Raw genomic sequence first — 20,408 nt, 5'->3', positions numbered from 1 at the left:
CTCTCCCACCCCTGCAGCTGCTGGAACAGAAAAGGAAGGTGACATTTCTCAACTACCCTGTGACAAGGGTACACTCCTCCTGGGAAGGAGCATTCATCACCCAGTTCCAAACTGTGTAAGCAAGCAGGATTCTATCCAGTAGTTTACAGAAAAGAGGAAACAGAAGTTTATGTGTCTTCTGCAGCAAGCCTAGAACAGGAGACAATTGCCAAAGGGCCAAGTCCTTGGAAGCAATGTTGAAAAAATCAAAAAAGATAGCAGTTTAGAGGAGGGAATAGTTGTTAACAATAGAGTTTTAAATTTTAATTGTCTCAGAAGTTTAAAAGTGAGGAAATTAAATGTTCACCAAGCTTAGGGTGAAGTAAAATTCCCTTGCACACTGATATGGCATTCAAATTTACTCCACCCATTTTGAAGGCTCTTCCCCACATTACAAGCAGCTTGTGTGTAGGCCTATTAAAAAAATCTTGAGGTTTCTGAGGAAAAAAAAAAAAAAAATTCAGGACCAAAGCTGCCCATAACTGATTACAAAATCCCTGCATTTTCTGAAGCCATCCCAGTTACCCTGCTTGTGCTGGGTTTACACCTATGCTGTTTTCTTTTGAATGCATAGCAAGGGCTTTTCCCTGGTTGGGAAGATGTACTGCCTGTACCCACAGTGCTCAGAAAATGCAAAGTTCATTATCTCACACACACCCAGACACACACAGAGTTCCCCATGGCACACAAGCACTACCTGGGCACAGAGGCTGCCCAATGCTCCCACAACCAAGGGTGTGTGCAGAATACACTCATGTAATGAATACAGTCTGCATTGAAGATAACATGGTTTATTTCTTCATGATACTCAGATTAAAATGTATCAATGTATTTGTCACAATACTACATTTTAGGACAAAATCATCAGTGCTTTGAAAGTCTTCATAATGTTTATTCATTATAAATAGTAAATATTTACTGAACTTTTTACATGAAAGACATTTGTTTTTTTGTTTTCTTTTTTTTGTTGTGTTTTTTTTCTTTTTGTTTGCTTGGGTTTTTCTTTTTTTTTTACAACACATTTTGTTGTAGAGGCTGCAACACAAAGATAATATTTCATTTTTCCATCACCCTTAAGACCATTGTGTGAACTAACCTCTGTACTGAACCTAGTCTAACTCACTACTTCATAGTCCTTAACTCTAAAAGGAATGTATTTGTGTTCTGCCTCCCTCTTTGTTCCAAGAATAGAGAGAAATAAATAATCCCACCTTCCATCATCCTCTTCCTCTCAACATCACAAAACACAAATTTATTGACATTCTAAAATGTCACAATGCAAACTTCTTGTAAACCTTGGTTCCTATAATTGTACTTTCTATATTGGATATCACTGTATAATTTAAACAGATGTGTCAAGCACAGGCCCATCTCTGTCTATGTCCTGTACATCACTAAAAAACATGTAAACGTAATCATTTCTTTGTATTGTCTCCTGAAGATGACCTTTAAATCATGATTAACAAGGTGGATTTCAGTAATCCAGCAGACTGCAACATTTCTGTATTTTATCATCAGGAATTATGCACTGCAAAAATAAAAGTACCTGCAAAAATATAGTTCTGATTCTATATCTATGACTTTGGATGATCCCAAAGTTTGTGTGAGGTACACGGTATTGCACATTGCTAGGCAGTTATGAAAATCAGCCGCGTTGTTGGCAGGGTTTGTTTTTTGTCTCCCATGTTTGTTTTAAAGAGCAAAACACACTGGGAAAATACATACAAAAAGGTAAAATCTGGGTTTCATGTTACACAAGATCTCCTCTCTTGGCAAAGCAAAACCTGTGAGTGACGTTTATTGACAGGGTGATTACAAAAGCGTGGTAAGGTAACCAATGAGTTGCTCGGGAAGTCTTTCACACTTATCCAGCTTTCTAGGGATGGTGACGTTTCCTCTTGATGACAATTTCCAGTGTGTCCAGTGAGAGGCTCTCCCAACCTTGCTTCAGAAACTGAGCTGTTTTAAAGTTAGACTAAAGTCAGCACTGGATGCCAGATGAGTAAGAGTACACAGAGCTGAACTGCTCTAAGTTTAGTTTCAAAATGTTCCATTTGTCCCAATCAATGCACATTAATTTCAACAACAACAAAAAAATGGAATGTTTGCCAGGCTGTGATGTTAAATACTGCTGTGTTTTGTATACCCACTCATAATGAAGCATGTCACATTTATTCATTATTGCTTTTGGCCTTTGTCTTCTGTATAGCTTTGTCCAGCCTTCAAAAGTCTACTAAAAGCTATGACTGGAGAGAACATAACAAGCTTGTTTCTCTCAGTGGGATTGCCCCAGTTTAGGCTGCACTGTGTTGAGAAGATCCCTCATATCCAAGCCTTGGAGTGAGACCGGAAAACAAGACCAGCTTTAGCTTGAAGTGGACAGTTCATTTATGCAATATCTGGCTTCAGATAATGAAAGGCACCTGCAAAAAAGCAAAAGAAGCTTTTTAAGTCATGCTGTGACAACCTCACAGCATGGGGCCATGCCAACTACAGGTTGACAATGTCATATTTAATACTGATATATCAAAGGAAAGGGACTAATATTTTTATTCCTAGGACAAGTTTGACAAAACTCTACGTATCTGGGATTATATACTGTAATGATTCTTGAGCTGACCTCATTAAGAACATGTGTTTCTAATAGTGGAATGCCAGCGGTTATTTCATTTTGGACAACCCTTATGTTTTACCTAATGGCAATCAGGTTTCATGTCTCAACAATTAATAACATCAAGATGTTGTTGACATCACTTAAGAAAATAATTATGCAGCAGAAATCCTGCTCGAACAATCAGCTATCTCACCAGTGCACGGCTTTGAGGAGAAGTAGCAGTGAGCCCTGAGGATCTGTGCTCAGAGCTGCCTTCCCCAGAGCCAGGCAGCACAGGCTGCTGGCAGCAGGGCGCCCTTCCCAGTGCCCATGTGCCCTACTCACTTTGGCCATACTGGCCGTACTGGTAGCCCGTGACGGGGTCCATGCTGTATCCCGTGGTGCTGTAGGTCGGTGGGCAGTAGGACTGGGATGTAGGCAGGCTGTCTAGGCTCTTCATGTGGTCTAACCTCTGGCTGCAGCTGGCTGACACGGTGGTGGTGGGCTCCAGGCCCCCAGTTAGAGGGGACAGGGCATAATCAGTTTGGGGCTGGTGAGGCACGCCACCGTGGTTAGTCAAGAGTCCCATTACCTGAGAGATAGAATAATAGAAAGAGTTAAAATATATGAAGAACTCCATTGCTTACAGAACCACAGAAGTTCTCAAATCTATAATTTGATTTCCTAAACCAGGTAGACTAGATACTTGAATAGTGCTTTCAGTAGCTAATCCCAAGAGGAAATAGAATTTGGTTGCATCATCCACCAAAATAAAATGTGATGGCTAACAAGCAATAAGAAGTGATATTGGGGCAAATAAGGAATAACTCTTTTTAAAACCTTTATGGTTTTAGAGTGCCTGATCCCAGCCCCAGCTGGGAGTTCTGTAGATGTTTATTCCTTGAGGACTAAATTATAAGAGAACAAAAAGGAAGTAGAGGCTCTTTAACCATGATGTCCTGCATGATCTACAAACACAAAAAGCTGTGAAGAAGCTCACACAATTCTCTTTTCTAAGATCTGCAACCATTACAATGAAATCAGTTTGGAGCAGATCCCAGTAGCACTACTGATGGAAGTAACAAAGAACCCCACTGGATCCTGATATTCCTCATGCTGGGAAAGTGGCAGAGCAGCTGTAGCCCCACTGCTGCATGGCCTGTGGGCTGTAAAGAGACAAATGTGGGAGAATAAAGTGCTGCTCATAACACCAGTTATTGATTCCATCATCTGAAGACACAACAGAAAGGGTCAGGCACTCCAGAGTAACTTCAAGTCAGCTGTGACTCCTTTATTAAGCTGTTTCTACAGGGACAGTTACGAAATCAGTAGCTGAAAAGAGTTTACTGGAAAATACATGCTTGTCCCTATAAAAGCCCAGCCCCCTAGGCCATATTTCCAGTAGAAGAGCAAGAAAAAAATTCAAAAGCATCTGCATTTTCAAGCATGAAACTACAGTGAAAAGTTGTTGTTCAAAAATCTCTTCCACTACAGGTTGGGGAAAATTTCATTTCCAGGCACACCACTATAGAACACTTTGAAAAAAGTGTATGACTGAGATTTGCTTACTTTTGCTGAAATAAATTGCACTTCAGAGCCTGACAAACATTCTGCAGCTTCTAACGGATGGGTGACACACAGCTTCTGCCAAAACTGCATATTGTGATAATTTACAGGCTGTTCTTGCTCCAAAAAGGCATTACAATTATCTGACACATGCTATTTGATAATCATTTTGTTTTGCAGTAATTCTTGCCATAAACTAGTAAAAGGTTTTTAAAATTGGAGTCTATTTTTTAAACACTAAATTAAACCTGACAAGAATATATCTGTTTCCTAAAGTTCTGATGCTCCTCCTGGAATTGTACTTATTTTCCATCACAAACTAAGAGGTATTAATATTGCAGGGAGCTTGTGTTTCCACTTGGAGTCTTTTGTTTTTTTTGTTGGTTTGGGTTTATTGTGTTTTTGTTGTTTTTTTTTTTTTTTTTTTTTTAATAAATAGATGAAACGAGATCCAGGGGTAGTGATTTAGGAAGGAAAGAAGATCTACCCAGTTTTTACATGTCTGATTAGAAAAAGAGCTAGAGATAGAAACAGAGTAGTTCAGAAAGAGAAACTCAGCTCCCTGCATTGAGAACACAAAATATGGTTGCATCAAATGCACTCGAAATATCTCACTGAAAAAAAAATGCTGAAAAAAAAGTTCAGTTACTACATATTGCACTGGAATGTTCATTTCTGATTCACTAAGCAGAAAAACATGAGTGTAACTGGTGATATATGCTGAATGTTTCACAAACTGAAGCAGTCATGCAAAAAGAAATTCCAAAATATATGCAAAGACTGCATTCTGATATTGAAATCTTACTACTTTTAGGTTATAAAAACAAGATGAATTGGGATTCAGGATGTAAGATATTTTCTATTTAATTCAACAAATACATTCAATGCCCAAAGCCTGTTAAAAGAACTTGTGGTTAATAATAAAAAAACAACTCTGAAATCACCAGACACTGAAAGATGATGTTACATCATTTTGTGCCAAAATTCCCCAAAAGTTGAAAATACTGGGCTCTCAAGATTTTGTTCTAAAAATTAGTTCTGAAAACTATTACAATGTCTATTACTTTAGCAAGCTTTTCTGTTTCAGAAATTCCAGATATTTTCCTTGTAACTTTGGAATTTGATATTGTCCAAAATGTAGCATGCTTAATGACCTGACACTGCATCAGCAGGACACAGTATTAGAACCTGTGTTCATTTGGGTTATATTAATCCTTGCCCTTTGAAATTAACACTAACAGAGTTAAAAGAAGAGAAAGAACTACGAAAAAAAAAAAAGGGATAACTTAAACATTTACATTGAAAATTACTACTTTGGGAAATATTTATGTTGGCAGGAATATCATGGTTTTGACTACGGTTTAAATGCACAGGGGTTGATCAGAAATCTCAAGTGCACAACCCTTTCTATACACCAATATTCACAGGACTTCCCCCATGTTTAGTTCCAAGTTCAAGAGCAGGGAGAAGGGGCTGGGCTGGGCTCATGTCACAGGGGAACTCTTCTCTGCCTCAGGGCTCTCACTTCACGTGCAGTGTCTGACAGCATTTTTAGGACCAATTGCTAATTTGGGTAAATAACTATTTTACCAACTGTATTTCAACTAGAGGGTTGTGTTGTTTAGTTGTTGGTTTTTTGGTTTTTTTTTTATTTAGCATTTTCAATAGAATAAAACCCGAGACAAAATTATTTGGATTTTGCTAGCAAAAAGAGCCCAAAACCTTTCAGATTGGAAATTATTTTAGATTGAAGATTGTCTTGAAATTTAAACCTGGATCCAGACAGAGTCTCAAACACCACTCAAACATCAGTAGCAACTCTATTTTGATAGATATTTATTTTCTTTGACAAACTAAAATTAGTGTTTGATGAGATTAACTTTTTAAAATTTGAAAATAATTAGGCATCATTTTATTAATGGACATGCACCTAGTAAATATTCTGGAGCAGAACTGACTGAGCCATCTGTCTCTGAGCTGGAGAAAACTGAAGTCTGAACAGTAACCAACTTCGCAGAAATATCTTCCTCAGAGGCTTTCAGAATCATCCTGCAGTTGATTAGTATCTAAATAATTCGATTTTTGGTCATGTCTGTTTTGAAAGCTCTAAGGGAAGTAGCCTCAGGGCAGGAGTCTTTGCTACGGTATGTGCCATGACCTTCTCACCCATACAAGGAGTTACAGGAAGGGCATGGCTAACTTTCACCTAATCAATTAGAAATCCATTAACGGGCCATGTCTGCGAGATGCTCAGCACCCTCAGCTTAGCGCTGCACAGGAGACACTCAAGGGTCTGGATTTGCAGCTCAGATCCTCTGTGAGTATGAAGCACCATAGTTCTAAGGAAGCAAACAGATATGATTGCCTTATAATAATTAAGGTAGAAAATAAATGTATTCAATTTCTATAGCATCCAAATTACTGGAAAATATGTGCTTCCTTCTAAATCACTTTTGGAAAGCTAAATTAGTAATTACCAGCCTCACTGACCCAGAATCCAAGGGCTGAGCTAACACCACATTAAAGTGATACAATAACTATTCAATTAATTTTAGAATATAACTCCTGTAAATGCAGAAAACAAAAAAATCAGATTTAAATATTTTAGCTACATATATTTTGTTCTCACCTTTTACAAAACACACAGAGGAATGTTGATGCACAGCCTTTGTGCTTATACAATGAAATACAATATATAATTGATAAAATCATTCTATTAGAAAACTAAGGTGAAATTAGGAATAAGTAAACAGAACACAGTGGGCTGTAACAACCAAAGTCTAAAGGTTTTAGAGAACACATTTGAAGCAATCCAAAATATCCATTAGGACAAATCCCTGGCTGGCGGAGTCAGCACAGAATCACCAGTTGAGGATATGATCTAGAAAGAGAACGAGTGACAAAAGCCTTAAAGGCATGAACACAATGTCTGGTCCATTATCAGCTGTTGGAAAATACTTGTATTATCACCAAAATAAAGGCCAGTGAACTAAACTAAAAAAAAAAAAAAAAAAAAAAAAGCTTCATTTATTGAAATGAAACATTCTGGCTGTTAACATGGTTAGTATTTGAGGATGTAGGACCCTCCATAGGCACAATAAAATTCTCATATGTTTTAATTCATTTACGCATGCTTGTGTTTAATATGCTTTGTGACTCTGCCTGCAATTAATATGATTTATGAGAAAAGAACATGTGCAATATTTTTTTGGGTACAGTGATACTATTTTTCCCCTCCTGTGAATGAAAGATTTAATGAAACAGCTCAAGGAAAGTGGTTGGCAGTTAACATATTAAGTTGAACTGACAGAACCATGAGTAAACTTTAGCACAGTTAATGATATCCTCTTATCTGACCCTGACACATTTGCAGCATGTAATTTACAGAAGCTCTGTCCAGGGAATCTTGACAAATGCTCCTAACGATGTCAGGGCAATGTTCCATTCTAATGTAAAACAGATGTGGGTCAGATACCCTCATTCATCACTAACACTGAAAATTTCAAACTCCTTCCGAGATGAATGGCATTACCTGCTGTTAACTCTTCACTGTAGAGAAATCTTTCAGGAAACGAAATATTGCACAAGAAAGAACACAAAGAAGAGTGTTATCATGCACTCTAATGAGAGATTTTAGAGGATAAACGTTAATTAACTATATGGATCTATATCTATACAATCCTAGAACTATATTTATATATATATATATGAATATTTCTATTGAATACAAGAAACTTGACAGAAAGAATTTTTTTGCCCAACAGCAAGAGCAGGCAACCACATAATTGGTTGATGAAAATAAGAGCAAATGTACTGACTTTGGACGTTGATGATCTGACCCTCTGCATAATCATATCAAATGAGACCTCACATTGATTTCACACCACTAGGTATCACTGGTACATACACTGGAATTAAAGGAGGTGCACTGGTGCACATTGAGGGTAATTAGGAGCATAATTTGATTCTTTCATTAAATACATTTTTTTCTATAGAGAATTACCAATTTTCAAAATGTTATTAGTCTGCCACAAAATTCATGTCTTTCTTAAAGTGCTATATCACAGAATCCCAGAACTTGGTAACATCACCAAAATAATTCTAAGATCAGCTAATTATTGAGACCTTTGTATGAAAAGCAACCAAAGATGACTGAAAAGGTAAAACAAAGCTCAAAGATGAACATATGCTCATAATTTATGAATATATAATCATATCTATGCAATTAAACATCTCACAACTTTTTCAGACAGCCTCAGAGACTGAAGACTCATGACTTTAAATGCTCAGCTATGGCAATATTACTCAAAAGAGTTCATAACAAGCCAAAAATTGTTATTATATTGCTCCTTGCCTGTGAACTCTCCTCCTCCTACCTTCTATTCAGCCCCAAACACAAAAGAAAGATTCTGGCCATTATAAACACCAGCCCAGCTGTCACTAGCTCAGCTCTCACACACCTTCCCTCAACAATTGGGATGTATGGATTTGTTATGGCTGAAAGCAAAACAAACCAAAAGAGAAAAGTTGAGGTGGAAATTCAAAAACATAGTCACCTGTTTATGTTTTCTGCTATATTAATGTATTTAGTACATATGTTATATCACCCATAAATGTATACTTACATAAAATATAAAATATTTTATATAAAATATTAGTGTATTTACAAACTAAATGATATATTTTTACACAGTAGCAATTACAAAATTATTATTGAATCTCCTCTACTTTACTCACAGAAACAAAAAATAAGCAAGCTCATTGTCTGAACTTCTGTTTTTAAATTAAAAAAAAAAAAAGAACAAAAACTTGTCTTCATGAAGATTATATCATGTGAATTAATTTTCTTACTTACAAAGAAATCCATGCCCTGTCTCATGTTCTTGAGTCATTAAGCAAAGAGCTCTCAAAGCCAAGTGCATTGTGCCAAAGATCATGAGCTTCTCATTGCTCTGGGACTTGAACCCAAATGAAATGTTTCTGTGGGCAACCAGTTCAAGGTAATCCAACAGAAGGCATAGGGGAAAGTATAATGAATTAATAGCTGCTTTTTTTCACTGCTCTTGTCCCTCTTAATGAGGGAATTAAAATTTTAGCCCTAGTTCCTGTGCCTCCCTTAAAAACAGAGTTAACAAGACAATATGAACATATCTGATTCGACAGCAGCCATCAGTTCCATACGTGAGGTTAATGAAAACCAAGTGCTCTCCAAGACTTAAGAGAAGCCCACTGCCTAAGATCTATCTCACCAAAAGGAGTTACAGGGTAACTCCTAAACTCAGGCAGTGAAATGTTTTGACAGTAGAAGAAAGAAACCTTGAAACAGCTTGCATCATTACTACTGTTCACAGAAAAGTTTGGGACTTTCTTATCAAGATTATTCCTGAGCTCCAGGTAATGGCATGAAACTGCAAACTTTGTTAAAGACTGTTATGATCTCCTACACAGCCCATTCAAAATTCAATCCACTTCCCATTTTAAAACTGCAGCATTTAAAGCTACGGGTTTGATTCAATTATGAGGGGAGAAGGCAAAAAAGAGGAAAGAGTAGATCTCAGAAGGAAGAAAAAAAATTATACCTAGCAGGAGACAAGTTCCACACATTTGTTCTTCTCCCAGTAAAATCTTGAAATTGAAGTACTGTTTAAGCCTGGATTATCCTGCAGGTTAAATATCCTACAGGTTAAGTAAGGAAGCACACGGCCTCATGGGCAGCAATCCTAGCAGAATATTGCTGCTCCACCTGAATCCACAGCAGCCAGAGCAGCACTCTCCAAAGCAGCAAACTGCCTGACCTGGTGTAGGGAAAGCTGCTGCTCTGACACTAATAAAAAGCACATGAGGAGGTCAGGGGATGCCAGTGTACACCGGAAAAGCCTTTTTTCCTTATCTTAAATGAAGCACTTCAAAATACTGATATCCTGTCTTTAAAACAATCTGCCCTTTACTAAGAACATACACCTGCAGTTTTGAGACAAGTGTTTCTGCAATCACTGTTCTGCTTTACAGCAAAAAGCCAGCAATGGCCACTAATCATAAAGTGCCATGCCAATCCAAAGGCATGCCTAAGTCCTGTATACATACATTAATGTCCAGATATGCTATCCCCTCATAATTCTGAGTTTAAAAACATTTGTCAAAAGAAAATTCACTGAGCAACTAAAACCTAATTTGAAAAGGAAATACAATATTCCCATAAATGTATGCATGACAGGCAAGAAGCTGCATAATAGGCATAGAAAACATAAAAATATGCAATTTACATATATTACACACCAATAATCTCTTTTCTGACATTATATTTAAAGAGCCCTGGCTGAGATGGCATGGTTGCAGCTGAGTAGCTTTTTCATGAAATACAAACACTCCAGGCTGCCAGCTCCCCAAGACATTAATCCCTGACTTTTTCCAGCAAAAGTCAACCCGTTGCATGCCTGCATGACAGAGGTTCTCTCACTACATCCAGGTAGTAATGAATAAACCAGATGAGCAAGGAGAATAATCAGTCATCTGAAGGATATCTGCAAATCTTGTCTTGATGCTAAAAAGTATTAAATAAGGTGAAACTCTTTCTGTTCTCTTACATCTTTAAACAAGATCAACAACTTTTCAACACCCAGCTTGTAAGACAGGTATGTCATGGAGCACTCTGCTTCCCAGAACTGAGAAATACAGTCCCCTCTCACCCCAAAATTCTAGGCTGACACAAAAAAAAAAAAATCACATCACCCTAGGTGTCTCTGCTTGTCTTCTGCCTTCACCAGTGCTTGATTTAAACACCGTATTTGTCCATCATATTCAAGAAAAATGTTAGAATGGAACCATTCTACATAGAAAATGACACTTCTCTGGCATCTTTGTGTCAGACCCTCATTTGTAATAAACCAATAACAAAAGAGAAAGAGGTTTAAGTCTGCTAAGAATATAGGCCTGTGTATCTTAGTATTGGATTTTGTTCTGTATGTTCTAAGGGGTTTTTTTTTAAATCACGAAATATTATCTGGGCTTCAGACAAAGGCCCCCCTTCCCCCTCCCTGCTACAGTGACCACAAATTCAGCTTTAGACTCAGTTTGTCAGGAGCACTTGCCTGCAAGAGACACATGGATGGGTGGAAACATTATGTTAATTGCTCACAACCCAGATTTATTGTGGTCAAAAATGCACTGGCTAGTAAACAGACCCTCTTTCTTTCTCATCTAAATTCCACGCACATAGGCAGGGCAGTGCAACGTGCCCACTCAGCAGGAAAACTCCTGTTTCACTTTTTCATGAAACTCCAAATACAGAGCTGGCTTTCAACTTTACCTTACCTCAGGAAGAGCCCTGAGGAAGCATGGAGAGGGGATGCACAGTGACACACCCCACAACTAAGGGACATTTCACACACCAACATTGTGACCAGCAGCTGAGGCTTCTTTAGGCATCAAGACTTTCACTGGTTTGCTACAGTCCCGCAATTTGTTGCACAAAATTTACATTTTTGAGGTTGTATGACTGCATTACATATACAGAAAGTCTGAGTGTGTGATTTTAAACATCTCTACATTTTATGCATGTCTCTAACTCATTGTTTAGGCACCAAAACTGAAAGAGAGGAGCTGTTGGTAATGCGACATGAATTTAGGTCTGCGTTTTTCATTTGTTTGTTTGGTGGCAAGATTTTAACTTCTGTTGAAGGCAATCACTTAGTTGCCAAAAAATTGTTTCAACTCTAAATGGGTATAAGTAATATCCTCTATGCACTGAGCAATGAAAGCATGGTGTCAGCTTTAGAGGGATCAGCATCCCCCTAAAGCTATTGGCAGAGCTGCTGGGCACAGTCAGAAGTGCTAAACACTGGGTTAGAGAAAGGTTTCAGAAGTCTAAGGAAAACAAACAAACAAACAACAAAACAACAGTGGTCCCCTAGTGTAAAGACTGGGTGTACAAAAGCACAGAATCTCCTTTTGATTACATCAAACCTCAAATCAGCATGACCTTGGCAGGAGGAGACCTGCCCTCACATTTTTGTCCCATTTTGCCCAGCCATCACAAGATTTCTTTACTGTTGTGCTCCACTTCTGTGTTACAGACAATAAAAGCTTTGTGAAACAGGAAAAAAAAAGATCACATTTTCCATAACCAGAACCAACACACATTTAAACTGACACTAACAACTACTTTTTATGGATTAACATTGAAAAACAGATAGATAATTATGTCAAAAATGTGGAAGCCTTGCACACTATGAAGCTAGCCATAAAAAAGAAAAGAAGAAACAACTACTATAATGTTGTGGATTTTGTTGAAGTTTGCATTTAGAAATCTGAATTCTTTCAAACAAAATCTATTCAAGTCTTGTTGGAAGTACATCCATTTGTTTTTCTGTTGGTATTTTTTTCCTGAGGTTTCAAGCCATAAAGTTTTGTACCCCACTCTATGCTATAGGAATCTGTGAATCTTAATTACATTTACCGTTACAAAAAAGGGTTTATGAACTTTTGCCTTTGGGCAAAAATGTTTATTTCATTGCCTTTGTTATTCATTCTTTTCAACTCCAGTGCCTTTGAACTTTTCAGCTGCACAGAGTTATCACCGTTGCACAGGAACCAGGAACTGCACTCCCGAGATGCAAACCACAAGTTGAAGAAAACGAAGGAGGCAAAGATATACGAGTCGTTATTTTGGCCACCCTTTGTGCCATTAAAATCTCATTTTCTGCCTATTAGAATGCCCTCTCCCTGCTTAGGCAGTGGTGATAGTCAGTGATTAGTGTGTAATTGAGTATAATTGTCTTTTCACTTTTCATTTGTGTCATTCTGAGCTTCTCTCTGTTTTTCTAACCACTGAGAGGAAAAAAGGGTAGAAAGCAGATAAAGCTGTTAAAACTCTCACTTTCAGCCCTGAAGAGATTCCTGATTGTAATTATAGATTACATCCTCTTTGTGGCTCCTCAGAATTTAGTGGACATCTCTTTCCAAGCACCTGGGCAAAGCTCTTGCTAATAAAATAAACTACCATCTATTCAAGCTTTAACTAATAATGTCAGCTTCAGACAGATGCCATGTGTAGGAAAATTTAACCAATCTTTTGACACTCAATTATCAAGGCAATTTATTAACCTGATTTCCTTAAAAGAGCTCACGCAAATTAGAAAAACAATTATGGTATTCATGCATTTATATATTGCCAAAGAGCAGTAACACTCCTAATTTGTGTATTTATAACTCGATTATAGCTCATCTCAGTACACATTTCTCAGTCCTTGGAACTCTCATCATACAACTTGCCCATAATTTTCCTGGACCACTTGGTAAAATCTTGATGAGGTTATTTTTATGAGATATTTTATTCACAGAAAAATACAAGATCTGTTTTCTGTATCTAGCCATGGATCTTCAGGAGAAGAGCTGTACATTGCAACATTACAAATGCTTGAAAACTGAATGCAAGCATGAAGCCTGCATGATTCCATTATAAATCAGTTGAAATTAAATATAAGCTATGACTCTTCATTCAGCCAGTAGGAGAAAAAAAAATTAAAAAGAAAAAAAAAAAAAGGAAACTAGCAAACTGAAATCATGTGGCTTATATAAAGAATACATTATGGTTTAAATTTGGCAATTCATTATACTGTGGCCTGAGGGAATAGACTCTTTGGTTCTGGTATACAGCAAATCCTCTGTCTGAAAACACAGGACTGACCTGAGGTGAGAGGCCATTGCCAATGGCAGGGTTCATGGGATTGGAGGGCCCGGACGGAGGCACAAAGCTGTCTGTATAGCTGGAAAATCCATGCCTGGTGCTGGGCAGGCAATAGGCAGAGCTGCTCTCTGGGTTGGAAGGGAGGCTGCTTTGGTGTACAGTGCTTGGAGGGAGAGGCTGAGGTCTATGGACGGTACTGCTTGGATCAGACACGGCTGGAAGCAGAAGAAACATGTTGATATGTTTTCCTCCTTTACTTCTGACATAATAAGTTCATTATGTGTAGCTCAGCTTAAGAGAACTGCATCAGAACCTGCATCTAAATACTGGCTAAGAAGAAAAGTAAATCTATAATATTACTGTATATTTAACCAGCCTAAGAGTTTACACAAAAAAATTCTTAAACAGACTGTAAATATCATAACAGCAGACATGTGGTTTTCAGGCAACCCTTAGTGAGCACATATTGTCAGCAGTATATATGTCTATATATAAAAATAAAGGAAAATATTTATTTAGTTATAAGATTGGCTTTACCCTTCTGGTCACAGCTCAGAAATCCCACCGTGGTTTGTATCAAGTCAAGCAATGGATGGGAGAAGCCCTGGGCTTTGAAAAATTCCCTCAATTAGAACCTCAACCAAGGATCCAAATCTCAAGGAGGAAGCATTAAGAACACATAACTTATTTTATAAAATCTCACTCATAAGATCTTTATTTAATAGTAATATATTACAAAGCCTGGATTTGAGGGTCTGTTCCTTCCCATTCAAATCCATCAAAGCTCACAGAATTTCTGATAACATTAAGAAAAAAATTTACCCTACTGAGACTGGCTACTGTCTGATGTGAAACAAGGCAGTCTGAGTAGCTGGTTTTTTTACCATCAGATAAATATTCAGAGTATTTACAGAAGTTCCAATGTTCCATCACTGATAGTCACAACAAAGACAGAGCGCACTCATCTCCTACATCACACCAGACACTTCCAGCAAAGCAGACCAATGCAGTGACAGGGAAGAGTATCCATCACTTTACCAAAGCTGCATATCTGCTGGGCAGAAGGTGATTTTTTCTCTGGAGAGCACCCCTCACATGGAACTACCCCTTTCTTGCAGCAAAAATATGAGTCCTTACATGCTTAAAACAAGCAGGCATGCAGGGTCCTCCCTGAGTCAGACCCTAAATGAGCCAACACATTAGAAAAGAAAATATTTCTTGGCTGAGCACAGGAAACCCCCCAGGGACATGTCTGAACCAAGTACCTGTGGGCTACTGTACCTTGCGGTATGGAGGTGGGTTGGTAGGAGGGCTCAGAGAGCTGGTACGTCGGCAGAGTGGGCATGGCGCTGGGGGGGAACCCTCCAGGGATCAGATGGTTGAAAGCCATCAGCTGGTTGGCTCCTGCCTGTTTCCTCCATCTGGCACGACGATTACTAAACCAGACCTGCAAATGTTTTAAATATGAACGTTTGATTTTTGCACATTTAATACAGATGTATCAGAAATAGTGGCTTTGTGTTTCAAACGCGCTCGGTGTCTGAGATGAGAGATGCAAAAGATGCACACTGAACTCAGTGCTTCTAGACAAGAAAGGTGCCCTTGGCACACATTTCCATGGTCCAACAGATTCAACACAGGAACTCTGATCCCTAGTTTCCTCTCAAATTCAGCCTCTCCTGAGAAAAAAGCTGGCAACTCTTTCAAGCTTTAGTTTTTTTAATCACTGCCATTACTGTGCCAGATTTAATGAGAAAGGGGAAAGCTCTCCATTTAATCTAAGTGCCAGCCAAAGCTATTTAGTATGTACTGTATTGTCTTTAAATTCCTGGCAAGTTACTGGCATACCTTAATGCCCTGTTAGATACTATATTGCCCTAATGGCCAATTGAACCTTAAGCTTTTAATTAGAAAAATACAAGCCCCATGTACAAAATACACAAATCCCACCCAGCAAGTTTTCATGTGTCCACATATGTACGAAACAAGTCTTAATAAACTTACAACAGTAGGTCAGAACTTCAGTACTAGATTAGCATTTCAGAACCACTTTGAAATCCGTTCCCAGGACAGAACACCAACCAGATGGGGTTTGGATTTGTGGGACATTTTAGCTATAAATCTGCTTTTCTTCACCTCATTCTCAGTTTGTGTTTTAAGTTTTCCAAGTCTTGGATGGTTCATACTACATCCAAGGTATGAAGAGGAAAGAATCACAAATGCAAACATAATAGGAGTTGCAAAACATATTTGTTAATTTTGATATTATAACAATTCCACACATCACAAATTGAAAGGGAAAGGAGTCAGGAACAGGGTGCAGGCACATTGCCTTGTTTTGGGCTCAGAGCAAGCTCCTGAGTACAGCTCTCAGCTCCATGGTGGAGCACTGAGGGGAAGAATGGCTGGTTAAGCTAACAGAGACTGCACAAATTTGTAAGCAAGAAGCCAGTTGTTCATAATCCTACACCCTGGAGCAGCTGCAGTGCTCATCAACAGATACAATTAATTAGATAAGACCTGAACTGAGTGTTAAGATCTGATAAAGTAGATCTGCACAGCCTGCAATGCAGCCTGGCTGAGGCATGTTAGCTGATGAGCCACACATAGATGTATTTGTGTAAGTAAGATGGGGCTTAGATCTGTGACCCTTCCAGCAAGCAGCCCTTGCTGGCATATGAATCAGGCATCACAGACTAAGATTCTAAGTGGAACACCATTTATAAACCATGAGTGGCCCTCACACAAGAGGGCAATCACATTTTGGGCTACACTGTGGGCTTCTCCCCGCTTGCTATTTCATGACAGGAGTGGTGGGACTCAGTGGGCCATCTGGTTCCTGACATAGGCCATCTGTCACCATGTAGTTTGTTCTGACTTCATCCTCTTTTCAGAATGAGATGCTCAGTTCGCACAGCTGCCTCCTCCTTTGGCCGCAACACCTACTCCTCAATTATACACTCCCACTCCAGTTTAAGATCTAGGACAGAGGGATAGGTGGAGCCTCTGTTCTCTGTCACAAATCCCTCTCTTGTTGTTTTGCTGTACATACTACCCCCCTCTCTGTCTCCACATGAACCATTTCTGAAAGCAGCTGGCAGGGACAAGGCACCAGGGTGGAGATGCAAAACCTGCAGTGAGCAGTAGTCGAGGATGGGTCTAGATTCAGTCTGTAGAGCAAGAAACAGACCTTGCTAAAGATCCAAAGAACACTTAGGAAGGATAATGGAGGTCAAAGAGTGATCAGAAACAGCAAACCTTGTTGTAATTAGCTGACCCGGGTCATTAACTATGGCTTTTTTCCTTGACACTCTCTCTTCTTCAGGTCAAGAGGGTTATCTTGTGATCTCCAAGTGCTTTGGGAACATGAACTGAACTATGCTATGTGAATGGATTTCACTCAGAAAAGTGATGAAACAAGATTTTGTTTTTTCTACAGATAAGCATTTGCCTTCAAAATCCAGATCATTATTAAAATGAGTCAGATCCTAAACTTTAATTCAGTAGTAAGCGATTTACATAAATGCCAAGTTTTATACTTTTATTTGCAGTCAGATTTCTGGCTCATTTTGTATACTTGCATTTTTTTCCACAACTGCAGATATGTATTAGACATCCCTGAAAGAGACACCCTCAACAGTACCAAAAAGTCTGCAGCAGCCACACAATGGACATCCTTGCACAGAGCTGTGTTGCTATCTGGAGCCCCATTATATTAAGTGGGACTCTGCAGGGTGCAGAAACCAGGCTGGGCTGTGCAGAAACAAGGCTGTGTGTTGCCATTTCAGTCCTGTGTGATTGGGATGTGCTAAATGGGTGCTACTTGATGGGCACCCATGTCACATGGCACTGGCACAGTCCTCTGGCACTGGCCTCTTGCCTTCCCTGGTGGCAGGAAGGCAGGTGGCACCTGACTAGCACCAGAGTTAGTCCCAAATTAACTCACCAAAACCCCTTGAACCAGTTCAAGACTGCAGAGGAAGACTTATGCCACTAATACCATACAAGTTCCTCACTATGGAATGGTGCAGGCACATAAGAAAACAAAAATTTAAAAAGCCACCAAATCAAGAAAAATTTACTAAAAACTAAATAACTGAAACCTAAATAACTCAAACCTAAGTATTTCATTTCCATTTTATGTAATGCTTATTAAAATTAGTCAAATCTCAAGTTTAATCAGAAGTAGTTATATGTTATTTTAAATTACATTATTGGAGATCTTAGTAATAATATTTCCCTTAGACTACAGTCAGTTGCCGTGATCTATTTCAAGAGTCCAGAATTTTTTTCATTTCTTAAATCCTCATGTATCATGAAAAATCCATGTACACTTGAAATCTTGAAAAACTTTGCTAATCTCAAGACAAGACTTAAAAATAAATTCAGTCACCACAAGCCTGTGTGTCTGCTTAGAAACATATTGCAAACACCTGGGGAAGTAATTTCTTTTGTTTGCACATTTCCAACATGATCTAAATGCAATGTCCCCTTATGTGCAGTGGATTTCAGCTTCCACCAACATGACAAAATCCTCATTTTATGAGTGACCTTTTCAAATCTAGCAGGTTCCCATAGGATGCTCCTGTTCTCCCACAACCTCCTTTTCAGAGGTACAATCATCACCTGGCTGCAGGGATGCTTGCAGTACTGAGCAGTCCCTGGAGGAGATGCCAAGTGTTACACTGTGAGAAAGTGTCACCCTGCAGTGGGCACAACAGAAATCAAACTCTAAATATCTAAAAATGGACAGAGGAAACATGACTTGGCTGAGGGACCCAAGCATTCAAAAACCATGTCTGCACAGGAGCCAAGTCACACTCACCGTAGTGAGGCTTGGACTCCTCGATTCCTGTGTTACTTTCAAAGATGGAATATAAATGATCCAGATGATTTGGAAACAAACTTGAATCCCAATGTCTGGTCAACATTTATGTCTCAAAAACAGAACTGAAGTGGATGAATTGTAGAACAAAGTACCAGAGTTCCAGTTTTTCAAGCACCAGGGACTGGATTGATCAAAAAAGAAATCACTCTCCTACAGAACATAAAGACTGCATTTTGCACCAATGTAGATGGATAAGGTGAACTAATAGGTTTCTTCTATCTCTATTTCCTGATATTTGGATCCTGGCTCTTATTATCATTTTTTCTTAAACTAGTTTGCAAGTGATCATGCCAATATTTTATTTTGTTGGTCTCAACAGGATATTCCTTAGAAGATGCATTTATTCACTTGGGAATACACTAGTGTAATTAGCCTTGACATTTCAACAGTCTGATCATAAACACAGAGCGCTCTATGTGCTTTTAAGGCAAAAAGATTTCTGATTCAACAGGGCAAAACATTCAAGATGTGAATGTTTCAAAAAACCCGTGTATATTTTGTTATACAAAGTCCTGACCATTGCAAGCGTGAGTGCCAGAAACACAAAAGTCAAAAGACTGATGTATTATTAATGGCACTTCTAATTTTAGATGGATTTTAGATGGGGGAAGGAGGGGTTGGTTCAGTTTTTCCTCATTATATTTTTCATGGTAACTGCCTCCCCCCCCCCCACCCCACTATTCCCCACCTCTCCTTTTCCACAAAATTCCCATGTTCAAAACAAAGTCTGACCATCCTGGAAGCCAGAGTCCTCAGTGGATATTCCACCAGGGAAAGAATGTGGGCTGTGCCAGAAGCAGCAGGGGTGCCTTGGAAAGAGGGGTGATTGAAGAAGGAAACTGCAAACAAAGCTGAGCTCCACCAGCCCAGGCAGAGCTGACTCTATTCCCTTTGCAAAACATGGCAGTATGACTTCTAAAAACACCCTCAGTGTCTGCTCCTGCAGTCCCTGCAGATGCCAGAACTCCCTTATTTCAGCATCCTTCTGAGGGCATGCACAGGAAATAAGTTTTTTATCCTCCATTTTCTATTTTTCTTTTTTTTTTTTTTTTTTTTTTTTTTTTTATGCAGTAGGACAAGTTTCCATCCTGGCTCACCGTGGTATCAGTATGATGAGCTGCAGGAAGAGCACTGCCAGGGAGCAGCCATAGGATGAAGAAAGAGATTAGAAACAGAACTGCTTTCTAGCACAACTAGGTGAAAAATCAGCTTGACTGTGACATCTGCACACCCCCAGCTACATAGGAATAAGGTCCACTGCATACAGATGCACACCATGTCCCCTCACAGCATCCCAAAGCTGTGCCCAAGCCTGCTGAGAGCAACCTGCCATGGCCACCCATGGGAATGTCACAATACTGAGGACTCCCTGCCTGCTGAATCCTGCTCTTTATGGGGATGGGAAGTGATACTGTTTAGGATACTACAAGTTATCAGTGTGCTAGAAACCAGAGTTCTTTGAAAACATACTGGGGGCTGGGAATAAAAGGGGAAAACATACCAAACAAAACTCCAAAACAAAAAAAAAAACAACACAAAGAAACCAAAAAAAAAACCCCAAAAAAAAAAAAAAAATAAAAAAAAGCAAAGAAAGTCAAAATGAAACCCAACACACCACACACAAAATAAAACAAAAA

The 20,408-nt window shown here is 38.9% G+C and overlaps 1 protein-coding gene across 7 annotated transcripts in view; it reads right to left on the bottom strand.

The window, feature by feature from the left end:
• Positions 1 to 811: 811 nt before the first annotated feature.
• PAX3 (paired box 3) overlaps positions 812 to 20,408 on the bottom strand; it is a 77,757-nt gene continuing 58,160 nt past the window's right edge. For 3 of the 7 annotated variants that reach the window (XM_079315667.1, XM_079315672.1, XM_079315671.1), the window contains 4 exons: positions 15,165 to 15,330; positions 13,884 to 14,098; positions 2,978 to 3,224; positions 874 to 2,462 (listed from right to left, as the gene is read on the bottom strand). In XM_079315667.1, coding sequence (XP_079171793.1) covers positions 2,428 to 2,462; positions 2,978 to 3,224; positions 13,884 to 14,098; positions 15,165 to 15,330 — 663 coding nt within the window. In that variant the 3' untranslated portion in view covers positions 874 to 2,427. Of the gene's footprint in view, positions 2,463 to 2,977; positions 3,225 to 13,883; positions 14,099 to 15,164; positions 15,331 to 20,408 lie in introns of all 7 variants that reach the window. The other 4 variants (XM_079315666.1, XM_079315665.1, XM_079315664.1 and 1 more) reach the window with 2 other exon arrangements.

This window comes from Erithacus rubecula (genome assembly GCF_903797595.1).
Source record: "Erithacus rubecula genome assembly, chromosome: 11".
NCBI classification, from domain to species: domain Eukaryota; kingdom Metazoa; phylum Chordata; class Aves; order Passeriformes; family Muscicapidae; genus Erithacus; species Erithacus rubecula.
The sequence above is the reverse complement of the archived record's forward strand: the minus strand, read 5'-3'. Positions and strand labels throughout refer to the sequence as shown.